Source organism: Dioscorea cayenensis, chromosome 6 (assembly GCF_009730915.1).
Source record: "Dioscorea cayenensis subsp. rotundata cultivar TDr96_F1 chromosome 6, TDr96_F1_v2_PseudoChromosome.rev07_lg8_w22 25.fasta, whole genome shotgun sequence".
In the NCBI taxonomy this organism is placed as follows: Eukaryota; Viridiplantae; Streptophyta; class Magnoliopsida; order Dioscoreales; family Dioscoreaceae; genus Dioscorea; species Dioscorea cayenensis.
This window is the reverse complement of record NC_052476.1, coordinates 1,701,753-1,724,944: the sequence shown is the minus strand read 5'-3', so window position 1 is coordinate 1,724,944 and position 23,192 is coordinate 1,701,753. Positions and strand designations below refer to the sequence as shown.

Genomic DNA, 23,192 nt, shown 5'->3' with positions numbered 1-23,192 from the left:
ATTACACAAAGGAACTTTTTCCAATACAATCAAATACACTAATCTAGACGATAATTCGGTATGGGCATGCACCAATGCCTATGGCCCTAATGACCGAACCATTAGACCTGTCTTCTAGAATGAACTCAAATCTATTAATAATTTGCATTCTGATCCCTGGGTGATCTGTGGAGATTGCAATACCATTTTTACGCCAGAAGACAAGAACAAAGGAGAAATAAATTCCAAAGATATTGTTTTATCTCAAAATTTCTTAGGAGAACTTAACCTTTTAGATCTGCCTCTACACGGTTGGATTTACTTTGACTAATAGGCAAGATGACCCAATCTGGGTGAGATTGGACAGATTTCTTTTCTCTCATAATTAGACCTCTATTCACCCTAGGACCGCCCAATTTGCTTTACCTAGATTTGGATATGACCATTCCTCTATTTGTGTAGAATTTGGTGATTATATATCTAGACCCCGAATCTTTAGATTTGAAAAACACTGGCACTTGAATATTCTCTAGAAAATCTTCTTCTAGAATGGTGGTCAAAAGTGAACCCCCCAGGATGCAGAGCTTACATTATATCCAAAAAACTTAACTTTCCTGAATATAAATTCCGCATTTGGGCTAAAGAAAACTACGGGAATCTTAACATTCAAAAGAAAAGCTTACTTGCAAAATTAGATTCACTCGATTCAATAAATGAGATCAGACCCTTCTCTATTGATGAGGTCAGTCGTCGATCTCAAATTCAGCAAGAACTTTTTTTTTATTTTTAATTAAGAAAAAATTTATTGGAAACAGAGATCTAGAAACACCTGGCTCAAAGAAGGAGACTCTAATACAAAGTTCTTCCACCTTCTAGCGAATGGAAGGCGAAACAAAAAACTTATTCCTAGAATTTACCATAACGGTTTCCTGATTGAAGGGGATAAAGAAATTGGTAAAGTTTTCTCTAATCAACTTTGCAAACTGATTGGTACCCCTATTGCAAATAGATTCTTACTAGACTGACAAAACCTTTTCATTCACAAGGAAAGAATTAACCTCTCCTCCCTTAACGTCCCTTTACTTCTGAGGAGATAAAACAAGCAGTCTTTGATCTCAATGCTGACAAGGCTCGAGGCCCTGATGGATTCTCCATCTCTTTCTTTCAAAAGCATTGGAACCTCATAAAGGATTCACTGATTAAACTCTGTAATGATTTCTATAAGGGTTCAATCCATCTTGAATGCCTAAATTGGGCCAAGGGTCAACATTGTTCTTATAGCCTAAAAAAAAAACGCGCCGATCGAAGTATCTAATTATCGTTCGATCAGTTTAATTGACTCAGCCTGCAAAATCATTTCTAAAATTCTTGCTGCCAGACTGAGCCTAGTTATCGATGACTTAGTGGATGAATCTCAGTCTGGGTTCATTAAGGGACAATGCATTGTGGATAACATTATTGTGGCACAGGAAATGATTTTCAACCTTCAAAAACGGAAAGTACTTGGTTATGCTCTCAAAGTGGATTTTGCTAAAGCTTTCGATTCTTTAGACTGGGACTTTCTTCTTGAGATATTTGCTGCCAGGGGATTTGGTTCCAAATGGATTTTTGGGATCCATACGATACTCAAAACGGAGAAGGCTCAGGTCCTTATAAATGAAACATCTCAAGGATATATTCACTGTAAAAGAGGCTTAAGACAAGGAGACCATCTCTCTCCTCTCCTATTTGCTCTAGCTGCTGACGCTCTGAGTGCAATGTTCAATCATGCTCTAATTTCCAGAGTATTGATTGGAGTCCATTTGAATAATTCTGAAAGCGTCTGCCGCCTTCAATATGCAGATGATCTTATCATTTTTTCTAAAGAATGACATGATGATCTTCATATTATTAAGTTAATCCTTTATCTTTTCGAAGGATCTTTAGGTCTTACCATCAACTTCTCGAAAAGTTGTCTCTACTCTACAAATCACAGTTTTCAACCAAACTTGGCTTCTGCATTAGTGTTGAATTGTAGAAGAGACTGTCTTACAATCACTTACCTTGGAGTTCCCTTTTCTAGCAGGAGAACAAGGTGCTAAGATTGGACAAAACTAATTAGATGTGTCCGATCTAGACTTACTCCTTGGCAAGCAATATACCTTTCTCTCGGGGATTGTTTAACGCTCATTAATTATATTCTATCCACTATACCTGTGTACTAGATGTCTGTGTTTAAACTTCCAAATTGGGTGATCCAAGAATTAGATAGGATCCAGAGAGACTTTCTCTGGAAAGAAACGGATCCAGATTCAAGAGGTAAACGATTAATTGACTGGAGAAGAATTTGCCGACCTCGAAACTGTTGGGTAATATCGCAAAAATCAAATAACATTAAAAAGGCATGCAGAAGCAATAATATATTTGTGATATATATTCTAATTGTTTTAATGAGCACTGTAATTTAATTAAAAGGCCTAGAAAATTACCTCTTGATGATTTTCTTTCTTTTGATGCGCCGAACTTATCTCTCGGATTGTCGTAGATCTCCTAGCGCCGAACGAAAGTTCCACGCCTCTAGATCACACGCCGGAATTAAGAGACAATCTCCTCTTCTTCTCCAAATAGCGGCTAGGGTTAGAGAGGAAGAGAGAGCTAGGGGATTTTCTCACTAGAGAATTAATTGAGTCAATTCTATAGTTGGAGAGTAGTCATATTTATAGAAACTTCATAAAACATGATAAACATTATTCAATTATGAGTTCTATTTGAAATATGAACCTTCATAACATGATAAACATCATTCAATTATGAAGTCCTATTCAAAATATGAACCTCCATAATATGATAAACATTACCATAGAAGTTCTATTAGAAATATGAGTCATAATCTAACTAAAACCACTTTTATCTTTGAGTCCTCATAATTTTGATTATCTATTCGACTCCATCGAATTTAAATCAAAATTTAAACTTAAGACAAAAACCTAGATCAATTTACAATTTCACTCATCCCATGAAGTAAAATTGTAAATTGACAATTTTACCCCTGTACTCAAAACGAGACTGATTCTTTATCACTTTAAGTGTGACTCCCTAGGTTCGTTTCGATTGGCAATGGGAGGATACCAAAGGACGTGGGTAACACCTAGCCAGCCTCGTGACCCCACGTCGTAGCCCAATTAAACACGAATGAGTAGATCATTACGAACCTTTCCGATTATGATTACCATATGTGTATAAACCTTACGTTCTTGTATCACAACCGAGTGAGAGCCATGGTAATTGTCAAACTCACTGAACTCGATTATATGTAAATAACTATAGTGGGGTCAGATTACCAAACTACCCTTCGTGTCCCACACGATTAGTTTGACTGCCTTGGCCAAGGTCTTCTAATCTCACATACTTATAGTCGCATAGGATACTGACTCGTTTACTTCCGAGAGAACGAATTCCTTCTTGGTGATCACTCACAACTGCTACCTGGCCGACATAGTCGCATTTCAAGGTCCGCCCTACCAAAAGGTGAACTGAGCTTAACAACTCTAATAACAGACTAGACGTCACAAGTACATTGTGATCATGATATCTCAAGTCTAAGGTCCACTCATATGATCATAACCAACAATCCCAATCATTGACTGTCAAAGAGTAAAACCCATGTGATTGGATTGTTGCGAGTCATGTTCGAATACACCAATTCCCAATGATGTATTTATGACATATGCTCCCACTTTTCCATATTGTTCAACTAGCACTCTTTGTCAAAGTATATGTCATACAAATCCTTACGGACCTTTAACGCCCAATTAAAGATTCTCTGATTTGCGAACTATTTAAGTGTATAAGTACCAAACTCTTCTAGTGCTATTCTCTTTATCCCACAAAGAGTAGAAGATTTAACTTAATACACATGGACTATGATATTCAAAACTAATTATAATGCCATCACAAGATTTATATGAACATCAAAATAAATGCCTACTAAATAAGAATGTATAATACAAATGAAATGCCCTAATACAAGTATCCTCGTTGGCATTCGAGGGCATAATCCTAACAGAAACATGGGTGGCAAGGGCATTCTCAATCTCAAGGAATTTAATAGAACTCTCCTTGGAAAATGGTAGAGGAAGATTTTTTCTAACCCAAAAGGCTGTTGGATCAAAATTATAAAAGCATCTTTGGTTGAGCAAGCAAATCTTGGCCTTAAATCTGACAAGGGATTTAAAAGTGTTGCTATAAATGCTGTTGCTAGGGCTGTGGGTGAAAGGTTCAATTTAGCCGTAAGTGACACACATGTTTTCAATCGGCTTAGGTATGTAAGAAAAATATGGGTAATAATAAAGAAAATTAAGAATTTAAGTGGTGTATCATGGGATGATGTGGAGAAAAAAATAATCATGGGAGAGGAGGAATACCAAATATATATACAAGTAAGTAGTGACTTAGAATTTTTATAATATATTTTCAATATTTGTGCATTGACTTTAATTAGAGATTGCGTATTTATCTTTGTAGGCCCACCCCGGGGAAGAGATTTATATTAATAAGCCAATTCAGGACTATGAAGAGATGGCAATTGTATGTGGAAATGATCAAGCAACGGGATCTTTTGCGAGAACAGGTGCTCAAAGTTCTAGAAGCCTAGGCACACAAATGGAACCACCACTACAAACGACAATAATCAATCTTGATGACCAAAGTCAAGGCTTCTATGATTTTGACGACATTGGACAAACTCAACCTCCTACAAATGACACACCGACGAGCTCCACCTCCAAAGCCAAAAATGGTAAAAAACAAGGAAAAAGTGCTAAAGTGGATGAAGAAATCATGCGAAATGTTGAGCATCAATTAGGAAGAATTGCAAATGCATTGGAGGGAGACAAGAGTCAATTTATTAGTAAGCAATTGCTTGATGAGATTATGAGTTTAAGTGAGCACTACACCGAATATGATCTTGGACGGGCATATGACTATTTACTTCAAAATCTTCCTTTAGCAAATGGGTTTATGAACAAGACTCAGTCACTTCGTTGCCTTTGGATGGATGATTTTATTGATCAATTAAGGGGTGGTCGTCGAGCATGAGTTGTTATAACACCATATCATGTTGTTTTATCTTAACTTGGGATGATGTCTTTGGACAATGTTATGTTTTGTTTTAATCACACAAGTATCATGGGATGATGTCTTTGTTACGTGTTTATTTTATTTTATTTTTTTTTGTTTTTTAATCACACAAGTACTATGAATGTTGAATGTCTTATTTTGGATGAACAAGGCTTCATGTTTGTATTTTTGTGTATCATTATGTTGATGTGTACTATGAATGTTGAATGCCGTATTTTGGATGAACAAGATTTCATGTTTGCATTTGTATGTATCATTATGTTGATGTGTATTATAAATGGTGAATGCCATATTTTGGATAAACAAGACTTTATGTTTGTATTTTTTGTGTATCATTATGGTGATGTGTATTATAAATGTTGAATGTCATATTTTTAATTTTTTTGGATGAACAATCAAAATAAAATTAATTATTTATTTATTATATATAAAGTATTAATTAATTAATAATGAATAATAAATAATTTATGTATTGTTTAAATGTAATCAGTAATTTATTAAATCAACTGATTAGTTTCCAAAATAAATTTAATGAAATTAATCATTTAGGACGAAATTATTTTATGAAAAATATTAATTAAGTAATTAATTAATTGATTAATTATTATTAATTAGTAAAATAATAATAATAATAGGGGTAATCTCACCCCTTCACTTACATGGTAACCATATCTTTTAACTTACATCATACCAAACAAAAAAAAAGTAAATGCAGCATTTCTAATTACATCAAACCAAACAGACATGATGTAAATTAAAATGCAGGATTTTCACTTACACTGTAATTTTATTTACATGTAATTTCACTTACAGGTAACCAAACAGCCCCTAAAACTTGTTTGATGCTAATCGGGCCTAAGTTTTGAACTCACTCAGCTAGGCTTGGGCCAGCTCATGGGTCACCTGGCCCATGACCGGTCCAATATAAACCCTAAGCCCTAAAACATGGTTCTTCAAGGCAAGGGCGAGGCAGAGAGAGAAGGTTGGACGCCGCCGAAGACGATAGATCTCTCGCGCGATGCCGAAATCCAAGCGCGATAGACCTGGTAGGTTGAATCCCCTTCTCTTCCTCAATTCTCTTTTGATTCGCATGTTTATGGATGTTTTCATGCTTGATTTGATGGTTTGGTGTGCAGTGACTTTGTCGAAGACGAAGAAGAAGGGAAAGGCGCACAAGGAGGCCATTGTCAGCTCCATAAAGAAGGCTTTGGAGGATTATAGCTCAGTGTATGTTTTCACTTTCGAGAACATGAGGAATCAGAGATTTAAGGAGTTCAGGGAGCAGATGAAGTCCAGCAGTAGGTACGAGTTCCTTTTTAAGTTTTGATGTTTTGAAGTGTGTTTGTTTAATTATGCCATGAGGTTGACAAATTATTGTTTGGAATTGGAATTGGAATTGGAATTGTTTTATCCCATTTGATTTGTATGTGTGTTACATATCAATTTGGTGATTTTAGTTGTATTTTGATTTTGGTTGGCAGATTCTTTCTTGGAGCAAACAAAGTGATGCAGTTTTCTTTGGGGCGGTCTGCAGCTGATGAAGGAAAGCCGGGAATCCATAAACTTTCAAAGGTGGTTGTGTGCGTGTGTTTAAATTTAAGTATAAGTTTGAAGTAATTTAGCTTTAATCATGAGAACTTACAATGTTGTTGGATTTGTATTAGTTCCTTCAAGGTGATTCTGGACTGTTTTTTACAAACTTGGGCAGAGATGAGGTTCAAAGGTGATGGTTTTCATCTCATTGTAATATTGAGCTGCTTACTATTATTGAGTGTGGCATCTTTTTTCTTGTTGATTTGTTCTTCCTGTTGCGTTTGTGTTCTTAGATGTCTTATATGTAGACAAGACAATTTTTTTTTTGGTTCAAACATAGAAGTAAATAGCTACTTTCCACAGGCCATTACTCGAAGCATTGATGAACTTTTAATCATTCTCTCGGATACTTTGTGTGTGATGCTTTTACTCAAGCATTTTGATAACATCAAATCATCTTTGTGATCACCCGTGGGCGAATGTGATATTATCCAGATTGACAGTTCAGATGTCTTTGGAAGGAAAGGAAAAAAAGGAAATCGTCATAATTATAAAGGTTTATATTCAAGATATTGTATGTGGGATGTCTCCGTGAGTTTTATTTTGGATCTTTGTTTTCATGGTGAGGGAATGATGATTGAATACCTTGATTTATATATGAAAAATCTGGAACGAAATTATGGGTGTGGAAAGAGCATAGTCTATAGTTAGCAGGGAGGGATTTACTTTTGGTGTGGAATTGTCACTTAGAATTTTCCATCCTAAACTTATATTAGTGTGAAGCATAATGGGTCTGTTCATCTTCCTAGTGCAGTGCTATTATAAAGTGGAAAAGGAGAACAACTTTTTAGCAATTAAATAAGGCCAATTTGGCTTCATGCATCCCACATATAATCATTTACTTTTCGTCATGTTTGCTTACTGTTTGTCAGAAGCTTCTGTGGCATGTCTTTTCTTATCCTATAGACTAATGGATTTTTACTTTAGTCTCAAATAAATCTGTTTCGTAAAATAATTGCTACTTCTAGATGTGGAGAAGTTTAATATTAATCTTCCTGGCTTGACAGATTATATGAAGGTTATGAGGAACATGACTTTGCAAGGACCGGAGCTCTTGCTACTGAAACGGTAGGTGATGGTTTGTTGATTCTGGAAGATACTATTTAACGATTATATCTTTTTTATTGTTATCAAGAGTGTCCTTAGCTAACTATCTTATTTTATTGCATTTGGTATTGAAGTTCAATTTTCTAGCCATCTACCATTTTGAGTGCTATGACTTGTGAGCTATGGGCTTTTAGAAATCTTGTGCAAACTGAGCGCAACCAAAATCACAACCAAATTCTAATAGTTTTCAGTAGGCATGCTAGGATAGATGAGTCCATGCAGTATAAGTATTATAGTGATAGGTTAGCTTCCTTCATATGTTAAAGATAATGGGCATACTGACATTTGGAATTCAGTGTCCTTTATTGCATGTTATGGAAGAATTATATGAATATAAAAAGTTAACACAACAGAAATATAGTTGCATCCAACCATAGGACATAAAATTTCATGGTTTCTGTTTTATCCATGCGCCTTTGCCATTGAGGATGAAAGAGAGAAGATTATATTCAGATAGGGTGCTCGTAAGCTTATAGCTATGAAAGGATTGGAATTAGAACTCTTGGTCATATTCAACATTTGTACAACAAGATAAAAAGTAAATGCAAATTTTTATGGAGGATAATATTGTTATCTTCTAAATAAAGACACTGAGCTTATTGTCAAGTAGATGCGTAAACCAATTCTTGTTTGTTTCAGGTAGAACTAAAAGAGGGCCCATTGGAGCAGTTCACGCATGAAATGGAGCCTTTCCTTCGGAAACAGGGCTTGCCTGTTCGCTTGAATAAAGGTGGGTTGTTTTGCCATTAATTAGTTCTTAGAACTCATAATTATGTAATTTAGCCCTGAACTTGTAATTGACTTAGTTCATTTGTTTGGTTATCTAATGAATTTGCATTCTCTTAATTGCAGGAGTGATAGAACTGGTTTCTGATTTTGTCGTGTGTGAAGAAGGGAAGCCTTTATCTCCTGAATCAGCCCGCACATTGGTAAGTCTTTTTGTCAGTTGGACCTTTGTATAGTTGACTATATCATGTTAGGCTTTCACTGCATAAACACTCCACGCAGTTAGACATTTTGCTGAATGTATTTATCTTCGTTTTTCTCAACAAAAGTGCTCATAATTTCAAGTTAATGCTGCCAATGAGGAAGAGTTTCTTTCCTATAGTTAAAACTATGGAAATTTGCAGAGTTTTCTACTGGATATTACTCTTAATTTAATCATTTACCTTCTCTCACTGTTTTCAGCGTTTGCTTGGCATAAAAATGGCTACCTTCCGCCTCCATCTTGTTTGTCGGTGGAGCCCTGATGATTTTGAAGTCTATCGAGAAGGGTTGGATCTTTCCGACATCGAATCCTCATAGTTTACTTGATTACTTCTGAGTGCAATGTGATAGTTTGTTTTATGTAGTACGTACAAGTTGTGATGGTGGGCTGTTGTGGCATTGTGCTGTTTTGATGTTTCTGACCCTACAAGTTTCTCAAAATTTTGGTCTGTATCATTATTTATTTGTTCAAGAGGCACTTCATACTAAAACGGCCGCTAGGCTTCTTGTCTGCCAGATTTTGGGTTTACATGATTATTGATTGAGGGGAGGATGGACAACTTATGAATTTTCAGATCAGAAAGTATTATATTGTATCCAAAATGACTTTGTTCTTGAACTACTATAAATTAACACAACAAATTTCTTTGTGGGCTGTGAAAAAGGGCAAGTGGCTAAGACAAGTGATGAAAACTGCTGTGTTCTCTACTAGTTTTTTCCCTCATTAAAATGTTTCAATTTCTTCAATCCATGAGCAAGAAAAAATCAAGATGATAAAAGTAATAATCAATAGCAAATGCCTATAAATGTGCTGAGTTTCCTGTAAAAAAAAAAATAGTTTTTCTGCTGAAAGCAAGATGTAATTTTTAACCTACAAAAATCTAGAAACTAAATCCAGGCAACCAAATGACACAGGCACCACCTTAACGTCCCTTTCTTTTACCCTTTTTCCCTTTACCTTTCCTCTTGCCTTTCTTTTTTCCTTCTATGCTTGACCTGGATTCACCATGATGGCCTTTGGATGGTGTGGGTTTTAGCATATCCTTCACATCCAACACTCCTCTGGAGAAATTACCAATACTTGACTTCAGCACTCTGTCCTCTGGTCTTCGCTTCTGTGTCATATTGTTCTTGGGACGTTTGATAAACCGACCGAGCAGCAAATTCTGAAATAATAGCCCCTTGTTGTGCCATTGTTTTAAAAAATGTAGCAACTAAAGATAAGTTAAATAGAATGAGAATTGAGATCATTACCTCTTCCATTTCCCTTTGTTCTCTTTTCTTTTGGTTCTTCATAGCAGGTTTTGCAACACTTAATGGTGTACGATGTTTCTTGGTGGGCTGTTAAGATCAACGAGTGCGTTAAAGAGATGATCTCATGAATTTACAAACTTAAATATCCATAACGAAGATTTTAGTCGTCCCATACCTTTCCACCTAAAGCAACTACTTTCTCATTTTGCAACTTCTTCCTCTCCTTCCAGCTCATACTAGAGGAGCCTAGGAGAAAAAAGAAAGAAAAGAAGACCATAAACTACAGAACTTGAAATGCTGGAAGAGTTCCCTACAAGCATAAAATACAATCTACAGAAGAAATATTGTTTAAGTAGCACCACACTTCTTGCATATCACTATCTTTGTCAATGCATACTAAAACTTTATCTTGCTTTTATCTGACTTGATCAGGTCCAATGCTGTTAAATGAAAGACATCTTATGTTCCAATTTGGAAATAAGTTTTTGCAGAATAATTGGAGGTTATATTCCTTTTCCTCTTCACTTGTGAATCAAAATCATAAATAGAAGAAATTAAAATAGGATTCAGCATGATGATCACACCACGAAAACCTGAAGGTAATTGTAGAGTATGAAACATATGCAGGGAAATAGAGGTTGTCTTAACTTCTACGGATTTTGAAGTAAAACATCATAAATGCTTACCTATATACTCAACATCCTTCATTAATTTTCTTATGTCAAGTTCATCATTCTCAACATCAAGTTCTTGATTTATGGGCTTTCTACTTGGCTTCTGGTACATGGCTCCAATACTTCCTGACTGCATAGAAAAATTACCATCAGACAACAGATAAAAGAAAAAATGCTTCACAAGAAAGCTGAAAGGATCTCAAGCAACCAACCCAACACATAATTATAGTTAAGTAGTTAAATGTTAAACAAGAAACTGATGAAGGCTCATGATAAAGCAAAGGGGACCAAATGCATACTGATGTTAACCAACGCTTAAACAATATGATAATCAAGACAAACCTATCCATCAATTTATGATGCTCAGTGAGGAAAAAAAAAAGATATACGCATCAGTTAATTTGTCGACCATGTTACATTGGGGTCTGTGAAAATATTGTTCAAACAAAGTTGATTTATTTAGACTTGAGCAATCATGATAACAGAACCAAGGCGTTAATATGATAAACCAAGTATCAATTTCAAGAAGATAAACATGATCAGAAGATAATATGTTCAGCCAGAGAAAGCACATCATACAGACCAAAACTCAAGCACATAGGACCACTCACATACGAAAGCAAGCAATCATCACAATGTTCTACGGTGACAATAGTTATAAAAGCATAAAAGACTATTTTACAGCATCAATTTTTTCACCAACTTTCCAATGCATTCTTATTCCTACGCTCCAAGATTGTCTAATGCTAGATGTGTGCTTAAACCAATGAAAATCCATCTCATGCTACTTAATCCTACTAAAAAAACTCTTTCAAATCTTGTTATCATTGAACTATGTAATTTTCACATAAATTCTTGGATTATACATTGCAGAAGTACTCATTATATATTATAACACAAAAGCATCAAAATTTTCACATAACTTCTCAAATCAAACAAGATTGAGCAATCACAACTGCAATCCAAACATTTAAAAAGAGAAGGGTTTTCAATGTCACCATAAAGTTCTGGAATTCACCGGCAGAAGCCCTAGAATGGGATTGACGAGCATGGGACAAAGAAGGATCATAAATAACCTCAGCTGCCGAACTCGGTTTGACCATCTTTGCTCTCCACCTAAACAAGAGAAGATAAGCACATAATGAGCAAGAAAAGCAACATGGTTCTCGCCGCCGACGCCGAGATCCCTCAATCGGATTGGAGATTCATGGTCACCGAGTGGTAAAGATCAGGATAGTGAAAGGGAGAGATGACCTACCGGAACTTCTCCGGCAGCGGGCGATCCGAGATGCGGCGATGAGCGGTTCAAGGAGAAGAAGGGCAGGGATGGCGGCGATGCCGTGAGAGGATAGAAGAGACAAGGTCTCTTCGCTTCGTACTAGTTATCTTCAGTTCAATGAGATTTAAACAAAGACAAGGGGTTTTATTGCATATGTACCCCTACAAATAGAAAATATAACATAGTTACTATGCCAAGTTTAACGTTATTTTTACTTATTTAATTTACTCAGTATTTAATATTTTAAAAAATATTGAACGTGAGTTAAAGTGTTGTTGAGATTGTTAGTGCAGTCTACATCTATATGTTCCTGACTTAAATTTTAAATAAAGATATATTTAATATTTATTATTTAATAAAAAAAAATATATTTATGGTATAGTACCGAGCTTCTCACGAGCCTTAACGAGCCGAGCTGTTTAAGGCTTGAGCTCGGCTTGATTATTTACTCGAGCTTGAAAATCGAGCTCGAGCTCGGTTTGTTTGGTTAATAAATGAGTTTTTTTCGAGCCAAGCCTCGAGCAGCCAGCTTGGTTCGTTTGCAGCCCTACTTGGTGGTGATGTTGTATCAGTCTTATTCTGGCTCTTAAGAGCATTAACACAGGCAATAAGCCAGGGAAACTCTCTTATCAACATATCGCATGCTTGCAACAAATGCATGGATATGTCATCGTTTGTTGCTCTTCGGGGAGGGGGTATGGGTGAGAGGGCTTGAACGACATCAAGAAGAACGTGCTGGAGGAGGGCTACTGGATGGAAAGCGGCATTAACCCCGCTTTGAGGAGGTCGGTTTCTCATTGTTGACACTAGACGGTGGGGAGAGAGCAATGACACCACCGCTGTGGGCGGCCTTGACAAAATCTTCTTGTGATATTAAACAGAAACTGATTACAAAATTTAAACTAGATATTTAAAACATAAACTTGTGATATTAAATAGAAACTGATTCTACTACACGAAAACTTGTTTAGTTAAATATAAATAGGTTTTATTAAACAAAAACAAGTCCTAACAAATGAAAATGACTATAATTAAACATTTCAGTTACATAATAACATAACTTCTCAATGACTTATTACCTCATTTCCTTTGATTGATGAAAACAATGCCCCATAACATAGTATCCTTGGGATCTTGCCGAGCGCAATATGTTCCCAGTGCCGGTGAGCTCATAGAACCAAATGTTTAGTGTAACTACTCAGCCTTTTAGATAGCATGTGTTCGTCTTCTTACCAGCGCATCTTGCTTGCACTCGAGCTCCATTTAAGGAATATCTTCCATATGCCACTTGTGTGTCGCCAGCGCCCATGCGTAGTGCGGCAATGCAGGTAGATCATCCACATCAACAAGCCAATTCAGTACTGAGTATGATGTGTTTGGGAAGAGGATATTACCCATGAGGTACATCATAAGCACCATTGCAAAATTATCTTCTTCGCCCCTCTTATGAACAATTTGGAGAAGGTTTTTTTATGGAGTCTCTGTGTCATTTATAGGTTTTCAAAAAATATTCTTCTTAAAAAATGGTTTATGGTTTTTTCTTCTGAAAGACAACCTCATCTCCATCACATCGCAACCCAAGAATGATATCCACATCTTTCGGCCTAAAACTCAATAGCCTTTCCCCAATCCTAAATTTTTGGGAGCGCTTGTCGTACCCTTGTAACATGGCGTCAAGCAATCATTTCTCTTGCAATACTAGTTCTATCTCTGGAAGTGCTGCAATGGTATTAATCGAATGATTTCCTTGTGTCTGCTATTTATGTGATGCTTCAATTCGAACATAGTTTCCACTATCGATACTAGGTAGCATCTTATGTTAACCAGGTTGACAGCCATTTGAAAGGCCTACAAAAATAAGAAGAAATTAAGAAAAATTCAATCATCTTAAATAATAAATTATCTTGTTAAGCGGAAACACATAATACTAAACAAGAAAAGTTTAATTAGCTGATGCGTGTCTTTTCTGGTGGGAAAAGTCTATAATTGACTCAAACCTAGCAAACCAGACACATATAACACACATGTACAACAACCATGCCAAATTAATGTGAAAAGAACATCAATATTCCCGTTAGACAACACCATCGAACACACATACACACATAAATTGTAGAACAACAGACATAGCCAAAGAAAGGCTCTTCTTTAACCCATCATTTTCTTTCTTTGTACGGAACATACATTGGGGAAACAAAAACCTAAACCTAAAAGATAGGGAAACAACCAAAATTAAACCACAAGTCGAAAAATCTTTTGAGTATGTGGTTACTTTCACAAATTAAATGGACATGCTACCCAAAATAAAAAGAAAATAGATCTGCTGATCTTCTTTGTCTCTTCCCAACTTGCATCCCTACCTTAAATGGACTAAGATGACTCTTCAAACTTGTACGCCGTTGTGAGGCGGAAGTTCTCCTGTAGAGATATGGTCGAATGGACAACTCACCGAACAGATGTTGTCTAGGATTCAGACGCTTCAAGGATAAGGGAAACAGTCTCGGATGCTCTCTTGAACAGATGAAGGGCATTATCGTCAATTCACACACCAAATTATTGAGTTTTCTCGGGATTACACAGGAAATACGCAATTTATTTTCTGGTTTTTCAGCCGAACCCCTTAATTGGTTACTCTATGGGTATGCTTATCATTTCTCACATGGGGTAGTTGTCAATCATTTCCAAGGCAAGGGCATTATCATCAATTCACACACCAAATTAACTCTGTTCCTGTCCCATCATTGCTTGAATGGTTTAAAAAAGGGAAAATTTGAAATGGAAGGGTCTTTTGGGGAAACCAAAAATTTGAGGGACCAACTGTGCATTAAGCAAACTTATATGGGTTTTTTGGTAATTACCAGTTAAATTTTTATGAAAGTATATAAAAAAAAATATTCTAAATTGTTTTGTTGGAAGAATAGTACTTACTTCCAATCACCGAAGATGTAAGAGTTTTTTTTTGTGTTTTAATCTACTCATATTGCTTTGTGGCCATTGGAGCTCAGGGAAGGGTGAGCTTACCTGCCATAGGGTTTAATCATAGTAATGAGCTAGTATGGTTAATTTTGTGGCCTAATTTGGGCTTACTATTACACCTTGTGTTGTTATAAGTAAGTATTATTCTTCCAACAAATTAAAAAAAATTCTCTTACACCTTGTACCATAGGGTTTAATCATGTCTTGGTTTGAGCTTACTTGGTCTAGCTTGCCTAATTTGGGCTTGAGATAAGACATGATCTAATAAATAATTGTAGGAATATAAAATTTCCATAGAATAAGAATTATTTTTTAATTTTCAAACTTTTAATTTGGTCATCAAAGTAGGAAAATCCTTCCATATATCTCAATAATAATGGAAGAATCAATAGACAACTTTTCAAATTTTAAATTACATTTGTTCTTTTAAAACATTATTATCAAAAGCACTAAAGACAATTTTCTTTCTTGCGTGAGTATTATTGTTAATGTTAACATTTTGAAACCAGCCCCGCCCAGGTGCAACTCGGGAAGTTTCTTCAATCACAAGTCAATGTAAAGCAATGGTTGACCCTATCATAAATATAATATATATATATATATATATATATATATATATTTATAATTTTAATTGTATATAAATATACAAGATGCATTATAAATTAATATAATTTTTAAAAAAACAATAGTATAAAAATTAATATATATAAGTAAAATACCATAGCCTCTTACGATGGTCTAATATAATTTAAAATAAAAATTCAAGCAAAAACATAACATTTAAAAATAAAAAAAATTATACATAAGTACCCGGTTTGACTTGACCGTCAAACCAGGTTCAATCGTATCAATTCCTTGTGCCAGGCTTTCACATGTACTGACCCAGTGACATGATCGGGCCTAGTTGAATTAAGTCAAATTGGGTTTCAAACCATTAATTAGCATCATCTATGGCATTTATTTCTCAAGTGCATAGTACGAGCATAACACAAGTATGAAATGAGTCCTTACTAGTTAAGAGAGTTGCACTTGACTGCAAAGCTCTTTGAAATTTTAACTACATTAAAGTCTCTCGTGATTGTTTATAATTATTTTTTTAAAGTTTTACCTTACCATTGGCAGAGATAGATTGCAAGATTGAGTTCACCTTCGCTACGAGCAAACTTCTTATCCTCGTAGAACACAGCTTGCCCATGATGTGACTTAGAGTCACTTTTTTTTATAAGGGTGACAATTGAACCAAATGAGCTTAATGGGCTACGTAGACTCAATGTTTTGAAAACTAAATGGGCACATTTTCAAAAGTAGAGGAACTAGTCGGGAGCATTTCTGAGTAGAGGGACCAAAAGGGAAGAAAGAGAAAAGTACAGGGACTATTTTGGTAATTATACCTATATTTTATTACTATGTTGTTGTTAAGTTTTCTTTTTTTCTCAAAGCATTTATTAGATGTATTTTTTTATATGTTTTGTTACTATATTGTTGTAGTTAAGTTTTCTTATTTTTAAAACATTTATTATAAGATGTATTTTTTTTTATATGTTTTCTTAGTATGATGTTATTATAATGTTTTGTTATGTTGAAACAAAGAAACAAAAGTTGTTCATGTATATTATATATATATAATGACATCATCCGGTCCGACCAGAATGTATCATCCGATCGAACCGATTGACCTCTAGCCCAAATACAAGACCAGTTCGCTCTCCGGTCCAATTTTCAAAACATTGGGTAGACTTGCTTTAATCCCACCCTTGAACTCATGAGAGGTGAGCTCACTCCTTGATGAGTTACTATGGTCACCGAGCTTCGTGAAAGATTAAAAAAACATATTAACTCCTTATTTAATTTGTGAATAAAAACTCTAGGGCTGTGATAAATACTATTCTCCCAATCAAACAATTTGAGATTATATATATATTAGGTAATATTAAACCAAAATTTTGCTCAACTTGAATAAAAACTTTTTTTTAATTTTAATAAAGTTTGAGAATTTATTTGACATGGTCAAATTTGTAGATAACTTTGAGGCATTTGTCTCACCGAACATTTCGCTCAAAATTAAAACCATTAAAAGTGATGGTAGCACAACATCATTGGCAAAAAAAAATATATATATATATAGCTTGTGGAATTAATGTTTACACAAATCTAATCATAATGGGAAGATACAAAAATAATTATGATATTTATTTATTTATTTGATTTTTTAAGGCGCATTTGGTGGAGAGGATAAAGATATTATAAAAGATAAACTACTGCATTTTGCCATTATCTTTTGTTTGGTGAGCCAATAGGATATGATAGTCTTATCCTATAAATCCGCTTTATCCTATCATAGGAGAGTCAAGATGAAAACGGGTAGGATAGAATAAAAAATTAAATTTATCCTTTTTGTCTTTTTATTTGATTCCCCCTTACATAGGATTTCATTATATCCCTTTCATCTTTGAACCCGAGGATTAAGACAAGAAACTTGTCAACAATTAGATAAAGCCCTAATTTCACTATTTTAAGTAGGTCTTCTCACATTCGAAGCGGGTTTATTCGTCTATCTCGTTCTTGAACAGGTTGCTTTTCATCTAAATCTCTTCTTCAATCATGTTTTATCTTTAGTTTCTCTAATCAGACGATTTTTTTTAATCTAATTGATTTCGATATGATTTATTTATTTTGCTACATGTAGAGATTAAGGTCATTATAAAGGGTTGTTTTGTCTATTTATATACAATTCATATCATATATTATCTAGTCAACTTCAAACGTAAAATAGGATAACAAAATGCTATTCAATAGCCTATATGGTGCACATTAAACATAGGATGGGATATAATTAAGCTTATCATGCCCATATCCTTTTCGACTTCTATCCAGTTCATTTATCCTATCTACCCATATTCTATTATGTCCATCAAACAGAGTCTTAGAATGAAAAGGTAAAATAGTTTTTTTTTTTTTTTTTTAAATCATGTTAGGGCTATATGAATGCTTAAATAATTATGATGTTCAGTTAACTATGCATTTTTGAAAATTTTGTTTTAATTAGTATATATTTATTAGAATATGGTACAAATTTAAATAACAAATTTAATTTATTATGCTTTTTATAATATTTTGATTATATTTTGAAAGAAATTGTCGTTATTAATCATTGTAATATATATTTTTTATATTTTATTATTGATACAAGTTCTTTCTTAGCTAAACCCTGAATTCAAAGTTTCAACATACCAATACCTTGGCCATATATAGGGATGGGCATGGGGTGGGAATGGAGATGGGCATGGTGGAGAAAAGTCCCTACACTAAAATATTTGTTTTAAATAGCATATATATATATATATATATATATATATATAATTTATGGTATATGTACATATAAAATATATGGGTTAAGAACTTAACAAGGAAAAACAACAAAGCATTGCCATTATATCTAACAATTAATTATTGATAAGTATCACTTTTTGTTCTATTTAGCTTGGTATGTATATTTAGATTATTAGAATTTTTTAAAGAATAACAACAAAGTTGGGGAGAGGTGGGGATCCCAATGGACTGAGACGAGGGCTTCCACCTCCTTGATTTCCCAATGAGGACAGAGACGGAAAATCATCACTTAGGGTCTGTTTGGATGCAAAATAAAAAAATATGGCATAATTTTATTATGCAGGAAATGCAAGTGATTACTACAGAAATTATGACATATTTTATTCCTACAGAATGGGTGTTTGGGTAACAAAATAAAAAAATATTACAAAAATTATTACATATTTTTTTCTTATATAATGAGTGTTTGTTTTGCATAATAAATAATTATTACATAATAAATATAACCATTGGATTATAACCGTTGGTAATTAAATTTTGAAAAATAACCGTTGTAAATATAGCCGTTGTAAATATAGTCGTTATAATTATAGCCGTTATCATTTTTCCCTATTTATACACAACATGATTCCTTTGCATTATACACATAACTGAAAAAAAAAATTCAGTGTTGTAACCATTGTTTCACCATGGATTCCTTAAATCTTTGGAGGAAAAGAAATGAAGAAGATGATCTACTCATGCTCAACAATTGGTCAAGAGAATGTCCAGCACCTTCCAGAAATGTAGAACATCACACATCCATTCTTACAGGTGATGCATATGTACAAGAAATTCTTCAAGGTCATGAGGAACGTTGCAAAAGAGAATTTCGTATGGAGCCTTATATATTTCAAGCACTGGTTAATCGTTTAAGAGAAAAATCCCTCCTCTGCAACTCAAAACGGACAACAGTCGAGGAGCAACTAGCAATGTTCATGTATACTCTAGCTCATAATGCTAGTAACCGTGATGTGCAAGAGCGATTTCAACATTCTGCAGAAACGGTTAGTCGATATTTTAGTAAAGTACTTAAAGCTGTTAATCGACTTGCTCGTGAATATATAGAACCTCCATCGACACTGACATCACCGGTTATTCAGAATACCCGAAAATTTTTCCCATATTTCAAGGTAGACAAATCTAAATATTATGAAGTTTATTGTGAACTTTTTTTCGACTTTATAAATGTTTATATGTTTGTTTATTTTTTAGGATTGTGTTGGTGCTATTGATGGAACACATATTCCAATCACGATTTCTTTGGATAAGCAAGATCCTTACAGAAACAGGAAGCAAACGTTATCACAGAATGTTATGGTTGGGAAGGTTCTGCTTCCGACGCTAGGATTCTCCAACGTTCGATTGAACAAGGTTTTGAAGTCCCACGGGGTAAATATTATCTAGTAGACGCTGGATATGCTAATACTCCGAACTTTATTGCTCCATATAGAGGTGTCCGTTATCATTTGCAGGAACAAGGTCGAGCGCAAACTAGACCGAGCAATTATAAAGAACTATTTAATTTGCGACATGCGTCATTACAGAATCATGTTGAACGCATTATCGGCATTTTGAAGATGAGGTTCCCAATCCTTAAAGTAGCAACTTTCCACCAAATAGAATCTCAAACTGATATAGTGGTTGCTGCTTGTATGTTGCATAACTTCATCCGTATACATAACGGTACAGATGCTGTTGAGGATTTCGATAATGAAGCCGAAGAAACTATTGTTCCTAATGGAGATGAGTCATACGGAGAGGATGTTGAAACCATGAACTTTGAGCGAACTGCAGGTGCTCGTAAAAGAGATGAAATAGCAATGCAAATGTGGAATGATTATTGTAGCTACCGCCGAGCTTGACCATAGGTGTGTTTTTCATAAAATTGTTTCTTATCTATTGTATCGCAGAGCACTTTGGATTAATGAATCTTGTGTCTTGTTCGAAACCATTGCCTATAATGAAATAGCATTATAGAGTATATTACAAGACAAAAGGATATTTACTAACAAATTCATGCCAAACAAAAAAAAAAAAGACCTACAATCAAAATTACACATAATCAAAAGCTCTCCATAACAACTTTAACAAGTTCAAGATTACAAGTTCATAATCAAAACAAGTTCATGTGAAAAAAATTGTGCTTATGAAAACATTCAAGTTCAGGATAACAAGTTCATAATCATCTTCTACTCAATTTTAGAGAACATCATTTTGAGCCATGGCACTTTATGATCTTCTTGAAGACATAAGAAGAGTTCACGATAACTCTTATCTTTAATGAAAATTTGGGTAGCTTTGAACATTTCTTCTTCAGTGAAAATGCCACTCATTTCATTAAACACCTTCATGCAATCTTCTATTGTGTGTTTCTCCACAACTTGAGTGCCCTTGAGAACTTCAAGATATTCTTTGTTCTCGCGCTCTCGAAATGCAATGTATTTATCCATATTGAATGATGAATCTTGCGGCTTTTTCCCTTTTCGTTCCCTTTTTCTTCTGTGTCCATCTTGATCTCTTAGTCCCCGTAGAATTTCATTGCTTGAACTTTGAGTGTGAGGATTCCGTGGTTGAGAACTAGGCGGTTCCACTTGCATGATATCATCATCCTCAGTCTCGTGTGTAGGTGATTGTTGCCTTGAATCGTTTGGAGTAAAAACACTTGGAGTTGGGGTGTGCACTGGTGATTGGGAGATATCTTCATAATCTTCTATACCACGAGATCGTTTGCCTTCAGCATATCTCCCTACATTTTAAATATATAAGTTGTTAGTGAAGTACAAGTTTATAAATGTAAAATATTAGAAAATATATGCTTACCCTCATAAACCTCCTGCAATGCCATAAAATATGGAAACGGTCTAGTATGCCACTTCCTTGCATCTCTATTCCTCTGTTTGATTCTTTTCAAATCAGATGGTTGTAATTAATGAAACTAGTCATTATGTATGTACATACCTCTAGTAGTGGTGCCCAGACATCATCAAGAACGGACACAATATGTCTTTCATAATCCCATCCGAACCCACTTAATTCAGAAAACCCTTTTGGAAGCTTGTATGTTTTTTTCAACTCTTGCTCTAATGTTTTGACTTGGCTTGTGGTGATGCTTGGATTGGAAAACTTGGCTATCATGTCACGTACCATCTTGTTCCATGCTTCTTTGGTCCATCCATTTTGTGAACGGTATGCAGGAGTATTATACTCACCTAATAACTTTACTAGGTGAGCCTTGTGAATTTCATTCCACTGTGCCCTAGCTTCATGTCTTCCTTCACTTGCCACACCTTCACTTGCCATAACTGATCAAGCACTGTAAAGAGAAAAATGAAATTGTGAAATTGCATATGGTTGCTATATGATTGATTTATGAATTCAAATGGCATACAATGTACTAATGAAAATTATCTGTAGCTCCTTGTTGTCACTGATATGAAAGAGTTGTGAAAATTCAAGTACATCAATGTCCAAAATAACTTATAATAATTCAATGATAGCATATTCTCCCAGTCTCCTTGGACAAGTTCAAAGATAAGAAAAAGATAAATTTGTGGCTGCATCACCTGCAGCCAATAAATTTATGCAGTTTATATTATAAGCATGGAAGAGTTCATTAAGATAAGAAAAAGATAATTTTATGGAGCTACAACACTGCTCACATGCAAACATGTTACTAAGTTAATATTATAAGCATGGAAGAGTTCATTAAGATAAAGGACTTGAACTGTGGGATAAAAGGTATTGTCTTCATCTTTAAAGAAGTATATAACTGCAGCAAATTATCAGTGCATCAGTTTAAATGCATACCAACATGATATTGATTAATTAAACATATTTTTTAAGCTAGCATAAGGCGAAAGCAACTAAAAAGCCGGAGTTTAACTGATTAATTTAGTATTTAGCAAATCATGAACTATAAGATGACCACTACTAGACGACCTCTGTCTAGTTATAAACAATGAATAGCAGAGATAAAGAATAAACAAAATAAAAAGTAATGAAAGTTCCATTGAAAGATAGCTAAATCCTTGATGTACCTAGCAACAAGCAAAGGTTAACCACATGAGTTTATGGTACACAAATTTATGCAAAACAAATCTAAAATTAAAGTTTTGAGTTTAAGAAGCACAATTGTTGCGCATGTACTTCAAGAAGCTAAAAAATTTAATTCATTTGGTAAATGTTTGGATCCATAAAGCCGATTTATTATCAGGAGTTGGCTCAGCGTGACGTGGAATTAGAACCATAAAACAGATTCCCAAAGCTTTCAGGAAAAAAAAAGAGCAAGTTTTAACTAATTGCCGATATGAAATCAAGTAAGAAACAACTTTCTTCTTCTGTAAAATAAAATGTAAAACAAAGGTAGAAACAGGCCATCAAATCCTTAATATTGCAAATAACTCTTCTATATTTCCACAAAACAACATATTTTAGAAGACAACTACACATCTCATTTGCCAAGGCTTCAATCAAATGAACAAAACAAAAGGATAGACTGACAATGATTTAGCATATGGCAATGGATGGAAGACCTATAGTATAGAAATTACTGTACATAAAACGTAAAGATAACAGTGCTTAGCAACTGCATCTGAAACAAACCCATACACCTCAAAACTATTAATTCGACATTTGATCGTGTTTAGATAAAAACTGGTATTTTTGGATATACAAAATCAATGAAAAAACCTCACAGTAACATAAAAGGTAGCAAATCACAATAGAAATTATACAAAATCAATGAAAAAAGGAATATTTAGAGAAAATCAAGGATGAGAAGTACAAACCATTAAACAGAGAAGAAAGAAACAAATCTGAAACAAAAGATCAGCATACCTCTCCGGTTTCGCCGC

At 34.5% G+C, this 23,192-nt stretch overlaps 4 protein-coding genes across 4 annotated transcripts; 2 read left to right on the top strand and 2 right to left on the bottom strand.

The window, feature by feature from the left end:
* The first annotated feature begins 6,052 nt into the window (after positions 1 to 6,052).
* LOC120264009 (mRNA turnover protein 4 homolog) lies at positions 6,053 to 9,358 on the top strand. Its single transcript, XM_039272000.1, has 8 exons — positions 6,053 to 6,143; positions 6,234 to 6,399; positions 6,579 to 6,669; positions 6,762 to 6,820; positions 7,698 to 7,758; positions 8,437 to 8,527; positions 8,650 to 8,726; positions 8,986 to 9,358. Exons 1-8 carry the CDS (start codon positions 6,116 to 6,118, stop codon positions 9,100 to 9,102), a joined length of 690 nt encoding a protein of 229 aa, XP_039127934.1. The 5' UTR covers positions 6,053 to 6,115; the 3' UTR covers positions 9,103 to 9,358.
* Positions 9,359 to 9,549: 191 nt separating this feature from the next.
* LOC120263039 lies at positions 9,550 to 12,107 on the bottom strand. The gene is made up of 6 exons (XM_039270962.1): positions 11,971 to 12,107; positions 11,711 to 11,828; positions 10,725 to 10,842; positions 10,214 to 10,284; positions 10,039 to 10,125; positions 9,550 to 9,950 (listed from the first exon to the last, which is right to left on the bottom strand). The coding sequence occupies exons 2-6, from the start codon at positions 11,813 to 11,815 to the stop codon at positions 9,708 to 9,710; spliced, it is 624 nt and encodes a 207-aa protein (XP_039126896.1). The 5' UTR covers positions 11,816 to 11,828; positions 11,971 to 12,107; the 3' UTR covers positions 9,550 to 9,707.
* A 7,065-nt stretch (positions 12,108 to 19,172) lies between these two features.
* Positions 19,173 to 20,201, top strand: LOC120263641. Its single transcript, XM_039271608.1, has 2 exons — positions 19,173 to 19,469; positions 19,623 to 20,201. Exons 1-2 carry the CDS (start codon positions 19,173 to 19,175, stop codon positions 20,199 to 20,201), a joined length of 876 nt encoding a protein of 291 aa, XP_039127542.1.
* Positions 20,202 to 20,488: 287 nt separating this feature from the next.
* Positions 20,489 to 21,318, bottom strand: LOC120263958. The gene is made up of 3 exons (XM_039271937.1): positions 21,298 to 21,318; positions 21,160 to 21,232; positions 20,489 to 21,085 (listed from the first exon to the last, which is right to left on the bottom strand). The coding sequence occupies exons 2-3, from the start codon at positions 21,182 to 21,184 to the stop codon at positions 20,529 to 20,531; spliced, it is 582 nt and encodes a 193-aa protein (XP_039127871.1). The 5' UTR covers positions 21,185 to 21,232; positions 21,298 to 21,318; the 3' UTR covers positions 20,489 to 20,528.
* Between the last annotated feature and the right edge of the window lie 1,874 nt (positions 21,319 to 23,192).

Bases quoted from the DNA above. Each gene is read 5' to 3' on its own strand.
- LOC120263641 (XM_039271608.1), top strand. From the start codon at position 19,173: ATGGAGCCTTATATATTTCAAGCACTGGTTAATCGTTTAAGAGAAAAA. The intron at 19,470-19,622 runs GTAGACAAATCT...AGATCCTTACAG, and splicing joins AATTTTTCCCATATTTCAAG to AAACAGGAAGCAAACGTTAT.
- LOC120263958 (XM_039271937.1), bottom strand. From the start codon at position 21,184: ATGGCATTGCAGGAGGTTTATGAGG. The intron at 21,086-21,159 runs GTAAGCATATAT...TTTAAAATGTAG, and splicing joins ATTGCAGGAGGTTTATGAGG to GGAGATATGCTGAAGGCAAA.
- LOC120263039 (XM_039270962.1), bottom strand. From the start codon at position 11,815: ATGGTCAAACCGAGTTCGGCAGCTGAGGTTATTTATGATCCTTCTTTG. The intron at 10,285-10,724 runs GTAAGCATTTAT...TTTTTCTCCTAG, and splicing joins GAAGGATGTTGAGTATATAG to GCTCCTCTAGTATGAGCTGG. The intron at 10,126-10,213 runs GTATGGGACGAC...TGATCTTAACAG, and splicing joins TAGTTGCTTTAGGTGGAAAG to CCCACCAAGAAACATCGTAC.
- LOC120264009 (XM_039272000.1), top strand. From the start codon at position 6,116: ATGCCGAAATCCAAGCGCGATAGACCTG. The intron at 6,144-6,233 runs GTAGGTTGAATC...TTTGGTGTGCAG, and splicing joins ATCCAAGCGCGATAGACCTG to TGACTTTGTCGAAGACGAAG. The intron at 8,528-8,649 runs GTGGGTTGTTTT...TCTTAATTGCAG, and splicing joins GCCTGTTCGCTTGAATAAAG to GAGTGATAGAACTGGTTTCT.